Here is an 8,178-nt window from a genome sequence, read left to right on the forward strand (position 1 = left end):
TGTCACTCAAATCATTGTCTTAATCTGAATAAATATCACCAATTCCATTAAGCTTTTACGGATCAGACTTGGAAGAAAGTTGAGAATAAAACTTCCTTTCGTCTTTGTCATCATAGAATCTTATGATCCCTGTTTTATGGGAATTGTCACGACCAACGGAAAACATTCCATCACCATCAACCTTGTCACTCTCAATTAAACTTCTTTTCCTCTTAGAAAATGAAGTAGAGAATTCCTCTATAATCTCTTTTTTTATTTACTTAGGAAATGTTAAATTCCTACCTACACCATCACTATTTGATACACATGCCATTGCCTTCTCATCATCATTGTCGCTAATGAGAAGAACAATTAAAGGCACACTCTACCAGGTACTGTGTCTTAGTTATTCTTGGTGGAAGTTCCATTGCATGTCTAATAAAGTCATCAACCCCTTCTACAAAATCCTCCCGCAATCTAAAATCCCAATACATAAACCAAAATTTCAATTCATATCCTAAAGGTTCAACTCATATCCACAAAAGTTCAAGTCATATCCTAAAATTTTAATTTACAAACTAAAATTCCAATAAATAAACTAAAAGTCCAACTCATATCCTAAAGGTTCAATTCATATCCTAAAGGTTCAACTCATATCCACAAAAGTTCAAGTCATATCCTAAAATTTTAATTTATAAACTAAAATTCCAATACATAAACAAGTCATATCCTAAAATTTCAGTTTATAAACTAAAATTCCGATACATAAACCAAAATTTCAATTCATATCCTAAAGGTTCAACTCATATCCACAAAAGTTCAATTCATATCCTAAAATTTCAATTTATAAACTAAAATTCCAATACATAAACCAAAATTTCAAATCATATCCTAAAGGTTCAACTCATATCCACAAAAGTTCAACTCACATCCTAAAATTTCAATTTATAAACTAAAATTCCAATACATAAATCAAAATTTCAATTCATATCCTAAAGGTTCAACTCATATCCACAAAAGTTCAAGTCATATCCTAAAATTTCAATTTACAAACTAAAATTCCAATAAATAAACTAAAAGTCCAACTCATATCCTAAAGGTTCAATTCATATCCTAAAGGTTCAACTCTTATCCACAAAAGTTCAAGTCATATCCTGAAAGTTCAATTTACAAACTAAAATTCCAATACATAAACCAAAATTTCAATTCATATCCTAAAGGTTCAACTCATATCCACAAAAGTTCAAGTCATATCTTAAAATTTCAATTTACAAACTAAAATTCCAATAAATAAACTAAAAGTCCAACTCATATCCTAAAGGTTCAATTCATATCCTAAAGGTTCAACTCATATCCACAAAAGTTCAAGTCATATCCTAAAATTTTAATTTATAAACTAAAATTCCAATACATAAACCAAAATTTCAATTCATATCCTAAAGGTTCAACTCATATCCACAAAAGTTCAAGTCATATCCTAAAATTTTAATTTACAAACTAAAATTCCAATAAATAAACTAAAATTCCAACTCATATCCTAAAGGTTCAATTCATATCCTAAAGATTCAACTCATATCCACAAAAGTTCAAGTCATATCCTAAAATTTCAATTTATAAACTAAAATTCCAATACATAAACCAAAATTTTAATTCATATCCTAAAGGTTCAACTCATATCCACAAAAGTTCAAGTCATATCCTAAAATTTCAATTTACAAACTAAAATTTCAATAAATAAACTAAAAGTCCAACTCATATCAAAAGGTTCAATTCATATCCTAAAGGTTCAACTCATATCCACAAAAGTTCAAGTCATATCCTAAAATTTCAATTTACAAAATAAAATTCCAATAAATAAACTAAAAGTCCAACTCATATCCTAAAGGTTCAATTCATATCCTAAAGGTTCAACTCATATCCACAAAAGTTCAAGTCATATCCTAAAATTTCAATTTATAAACTAAAATTCCAATACATAATCCTAAAGATGCAACTCTTAGGGTTTCTTCTCTTCAAACAATTTCTTCCCCAAATTAGTAGGTACAACTAAATATTTTGGACTAAATGTATTAATAAGAACCGTAAAAATTGCAAATAATGTATAACTTTGAACCCTAACATGGTTGAGCTAACTTTGAACCCTAACATGGAGAAATTAACTTTGAACCCTAACATGGTTGAACAAATAATATATAACTTCGAACCCTAACATGGAGAAAATAAACAAAATCAGTGTATTTCAAAAAAAACAAAGAAAGGAGAGAGAAACCTATCTTGGGAATGGATGTCGCCGGCGGTGGAGCTGCTGTCATCGGTGTTCGTCGGTGGCGTGGGTGGCGTCGTTGTTGCTGGGAGTCGGAAGGGGGGAGGGGTTTGAGTGTGAGAGAAAAAACTGAGATTTTGGGGGATTTTTTTGAAAGAATGGGAGGGGAAACACGGTTTTGACACTGGAATTAAAAATAGCGACCAACTTTGGTTGCTAATTTGGTAGCTAAATAAGTTTTGACTTTTTGACCAAAATAGCGACCAAAGTTGGTCGCTATTTCTAAAAAAATTAAATTACTTTTAATTCAATTTAAAATTATGTACATATGTAGTATAAATTTAGAATTTTAATAGTATATAAGCTCTCTCTCTCTCTCTCTCTCTCTATATATATATATATATATATATATATATACACATGAGTGGGTTATAAGTCGATAAATCAATTTACAAGTGTATCAATACCTAAAAGAACTCGTCCCTGTGTTCCGAGCGCTTCATGTTCTTATATATATATATATATATATATAGAGAGAGAGAGAGAGAGAGAGAGAGAGAGAGAGAGAGCTTATATACTATATACTATATTATACTATATATATCGAATATACCTTGATGTATAATAAACTATACTATATATATAGTATAGTGTATTATATAATACACTTAGTATATATATACTATACTATACTATGCACTAAGTATTAGTGCATTAGCTAATATTATATCGAATATAGCTTTTATATATATATATACATATATTAATTGATATAAGTTGAGACGTTTTAATTCATATATATATGCATATGAGTGGGTTATAAGTCGATAAATCAATTTACAAGTGTATCAATACCTAAAAGAACCCCTCCCCGTGTTCCGAGCTCTTCATATATATATATATATATATATATATATATATATATATATATATATATATATAGAGAGAGAGAGAGAGAGAGAGAGAGAGAGAGAGAGAGAAGAGAGAGCTTATATACTATATACTATATTATACTATATATATCGAATATACCTTGATGTATAATAAACTATACTATATATATAGTATAGTGTATTATATAATACACTTAGTATATATATACTATACTATACTATGCACTAAGTATTAGTGCATTAGCTAATATTATATCGAATATAGCTTATATATATATATATATATATATATATATATAAAGCTATATATATATATATTAATTGATATAAGTCGAGACGTTTTTATTTATTGTTAACATATATACATGCATATGAGTAGGTTATAAGTCGATGAATCAATTTACAAGTGTATCAATACCTAAAAGAACTTGTCCCTGTGTTCCGAGCGCTTCATGTTCTTATATATATATATATATATACACACACACACGCACACTTCGTAGTACTGCTTAACTGTATATATAGCATGTTAGAGTATATTTTAGTCTATTCATCCTTTGTATTACAAAAAGTGTTAACGGGTTATATTTATATTATTTAGATAGTAAATACAAAAGTGATTTTTAATTTTGACCATTGTTGACCTGAAAAGAGACCAACTTTGGTCTCAAAATGGTCGCTAAATTTAAATCAGATTTATTTATATTTTATATAATATTTAAAATAATAATATAATTATTAAACATTAGAACTGGGTCCCAGATTAGCGACCAAAGTTGGTCTCCTATTTTTGTAAGCGACCAACTTTGGTCGCTAAATTTGAATTATATTTTTTTATATTTTATTAAATAAAAATATAATTATTAAAATTTTATAACTGGGTCACATTTTAGCGACCAAAGTTGGTCGCTATCTGCTTACCCCTTAATTAGCGACCAACTTTGGTCGTTAATTTTAAATTATATTTATTTATATTTTATAATTTTTTTAAATAATATTATAATTATTATAATTTTATAAGTGGGTCCCCCTGTATCGACCAACGTTGGTCGCTAATCTCAGTATACCTTTGACCAAGCAAGTCTAACCAGTCCGGTCAATATTTTGACGAAATTAGCAACCAAGTAGTGACCAACCTTGGTCGCTAATGTATATCAAATAATTATTTTATTATTTTCACCAATTTAGTGACCAACTTTGGTCGCTTTTCTTGACAGACCAACTTTGATCGTTAAAGTTTGGTCGCTTTTTTCCGAAATTCTAGTAGTGTACCAGTGCCCATTGAGCTAGATGAGTCAACGAAACTAACAGAGGTGACAGTCCAGCCTACCCAGGAAGAACATAACATTCAGATTGAGACTGAGAAAGAAGCTGAGATAGCCCAGGAATAAGTAGTTGAGGTGGCAGCTGATAAAGAGCAATCCCAAATCATTGGGAAGAAGAAACCTCCCGCACCATTCCCTCAGAGTCTGGCCAAGTACCAAAAAGAGGAGCAATATAAGAAATTCTTGGAGATGCTGAAACAAATCCAGGTAAATATTCCATTAATAGATGCTTTGAAAGAGATGTCTGGTTATGCAAAAATCATGAAGAACTTAATGTCCCGAAAATTCGATTTCCAAGACTTGGCCACGGTGACTCTTACTCGGACCTGCAGTGCAGTGGTGACTAGACCAATTGCTGAGAAGCTATTTGACCCAGGGAGCTTTACAATTCCCTGCACTATTGGTAACTTCGCTTTCGCCAAAGCACTTTGTGATTTAGGGGCTAGCATAAATCTTATGCCTCTATCGATCTATAAGAGGTTGGGGATTGGAAGAGCTAGACCCACTTCTATGTTGTTGCAGATGGCTGGCAGGACCGTAAAAAGACCTTCTAATATCCTGGATGATGTGTTGATTCAGGTAGGAAAATTTGTGTTCCCTGCCGATTTTGTGATCTTTGACTGCAAGGTGGATGAAGAAATTCCCATAATTTTGGGAAGGCCGTTCTTGGCCATTGGGAGAGCTCTTATTGATTGTGAGACTGGGGAGCTCAAGATGAGATTGAACGATGAAGAGATAACATTCAATGTGCAAAAATCTATGAGGCGACCAAGTGAATTCGCCAATTGCTCTCCTATTGATGCAGTGCATGTAATTGTAGAAACTGATGATGAGATGCTGACTATTGAGGACCCTCTTCCTACATGTCTGATGAATTTAGATGAGGTTAATGGAGAAGAATTGGTAGAATGGGTGTTGGCGTTAGAGGGCAGAGGGTTCTGGGATAGAACTCTTGAATTTGAGCCCTTACATTTAGAAAATAGAGAAACTCCTCCATCCAAGCCATCCATTGAAGAACCACTAAAGTTGGAATTGAAGCCACTGCCCGCCCATCTCAGGTATGAGTTACTTGGACCTGACTCCATATTACCAGTTATTATCTCATCCAGCTTTTTAGATGTGCAAGAACAATAACTCTTGCAGGTACTCAAGGAGTGTAAGACTACCATTGGGTGGACCATGGCAGACATTAAGGGGATCAGCCCCGCCTACTGTATGCATAAAATTCTGCTGGAAGAGGGACACAAACCTTCCAGGGAACATCAAAGAAGGCTGAACCCCAACATGAAGGAAATGGTGAAGAAAGAAGTAATAAAGTGGTTAGATACGGAATCATTTTCCCAATCTATGACAGCAGCTGGGTCAGCCCGATGCAATGTGTGCCTAAGAAGGGTGGCATAACGGTGATAAAAAATGATAACAATGAACTGATCTCAACACGAACCATCACGGGCTGGGGAATTTGCATGGACTACAGAAAACTAAATCTAGCCACCCGGAAGGACCACTTCCCACTTCCCTTCATTGATCAGATGCTAGACAGATTGGCAGGGAGGTCACACTTCTGTTTTCTGGATGGGTACTCAGGGTACAACCAAATCTCCTATTGCACCAGAGGACAGAGAGAAGACCTCCTTCACTTGCCCATATGGGATTTATGCTTTTCAGAGGATGCCCTTTGGCCTATGCAATGCACCCGCCACATTTCAGAGGTGCATAATGGCCATATTCACTGACATGATAGAAGACATAATGGAGGCTATTCATTGATAATTTCTTAGAGGTGGGAAACTCATTCGAGGAGTGCCTTAGAAACCTCACTCGTAAGCTGAAACGGTGTATTGAGACTAACCTGGTACAAGAGGGCATAGTCTTGGGACACCGAGTATCAAGTAAAGTGGATGTGATAGCAAAGCTTCCCCTTCCAACTTCAGTAAAGGCAATCAGGAGCTTCCTTGGGCATGCCGGTTTCTACCGGAGATTCATATGAGACTTCTCAAAAATCGCAAACCCTCTCTGTAAGTTGTTAGAAAAAGATCACCCTTTGTTGTTCTCTGATGATTGCAGGGTAGCATTCGAGGAGTTAAAAAAGAGGCTAGTCACAACACCCATCATTGTTTCCCCCGACTGGGAGCAACCTTTCGAACTCATGTGTGACGCTAGTGACTACTCAGTGGGGGCAGTGCTGGGACAACGGAAAGACAAGCTAATGCACCCAATCTACTATGCCAGTAAAACGTTAAGTGAAGCCTAGCTGAACTACACTATGACTGAAAAGGAGATATTGGCTGTGGTGTTTGCATTCGACAAGTTTAGATCATATCTGATTGGTTCTAAGGTAATTATATATATTGATCATGCAGCTCTCAAGTACTTGATTGAGAAGAAGGAGTCTAAGCCGCACCTGATTCGTTGGGTGCTGTTATTGCAAGAATTCAACCTCGAAATTTGTGACTGTAAAGGCACAGAAAACCAAGTCGCTGACCATCTATCACGACTTGAGGGAGCTGAAAACTCAGTTGAGGTTGAGGATATTCTGGAAACCTTTCCAGACGAGCAACTGCTCGCTACAAGTCTTGAGGAAGTGCCATGGTATGCAGACTTTGCAAACTACCTGACAAGCAGTATAGTTCCTTATAACCTTTCATCTGTGCAAAAGAAAAAGTTTTATTATGACTGCCGCATGTATTATTGGGATGAACCTTACCTGCTTCGAATATGTGTTGGCAATATGATTCGGAGGTGCATCAACAATATTCTGTTTTGCAGGCATGTCATGCATCGGCGTATGGAGGGCATTTTGGAGGAGTCAGGACAGCTGCGAAAGTGCTAGAAGCCGATTTCTTTTGGCCAACAGTGTTCAAAGATGCGCACCAATGGGTGAAGGGCTGCAATGAATGTCAGCGAACCGGGAACATTTCTCGTCGCCATGAGATGCCCATGAACCCGATTCAAGAGGTGGAAGTGTTTGATGTTTGGGAGATTGACTTCATGGGACCCTTTGTCAGCTCCTTTGGCAATAAGTACATACTTGTTGCTGTAGATTATGTGTCCAAATGGGTAGAAGCTGCAGCATTTCCCACTAATGATGCAAGAGTAGTGGTGGGTTTTTTAAAGAAGAACATATTCACCCGTTTTGGGACACCGAGAGCTATTATCAGTGACGGAGGCACCTACTTCTATAATCGAGCCTTCGAGAAGTTGCTAGCGAAGTATGATGTGCATCACAAGGTAGCAAAACCGTATCATCCACAAACAAGTGGACAGGTGGAAGTGTCTAATTGAGAGATAAAGAGTGTATTGACCAAGACAGTGAATGCCACAAGAACTGATTGGGCGAAAAAGCTAGATGATGCACTTTGGGCTTGTAGAACTACTTTTAAAACATCAATTGGTATGTCACCATATAAGTTGGTGTTCGAGAAGGCCTACCACTTTCCAGTGGAACTTGAACATAAATCTTGGTGGGCACTGAAACAGCTGCACCTAGACATTGAGGCTGCGAGCACAACTAAAACCACTGAATTGCATGAGTTTGACGAGTTCCGACATCTTGATTTTGAGAGCACAAGGTTGTACAAGGAAAGAATGAAGAGGTTGCACGACCAGAACATTGTTGAGCGACATTTCAAACCCGGGAACATGGTACTGCTCTATAATTCGAAATTAAGGCTATTCTCGGGTAAGCTTAAGTCATGATGGTCTGGGCCGTTTCGAG

At 35.6% G+C, this 8,178-nt stretch overlaps 1 protein-coding gene across 1 annotated transcript; it reads left to right on the top strand.

Annotated features, from left to right (window-relative positions):
• Window positions 1–4,700: 4,700 nt before the first annotated feature.
• On the top strand, window positions 4,701–5,594 carry LOC107780281 (uncharacterized). Its single transcript, XM_016600813.1, has 2 exons — window positions 4,701–5,154; window positions 5,266–5,594. Exons 1-2 carry the CDS (start codon window positions 4,701–4,703, stop codon window positions 5,592–5,594), a joined length of 783 nt encoding a protein of 260 aa, XP_016456299.1.
• The last annotated feature ends 2,584 nt before the right edge of the window (window positions 5,595–8,178 follow it).

Source organism: Nicotiana tabacum, chromosome 16 (assembly GCF_000715075.1).
Source record: "Nicotiana tabacum cultivar K326 chromosome 16, ASM71507v2, whole genome shotgun sequence".
Classification (NCBI taxonomy): domain Eukaryota; kingdom Viridiplantae; phylum Streptophyta; class Magnoliopsida; order Solanales; family Solanaceae; genus Nicotiana; species Nicotiana tabacum.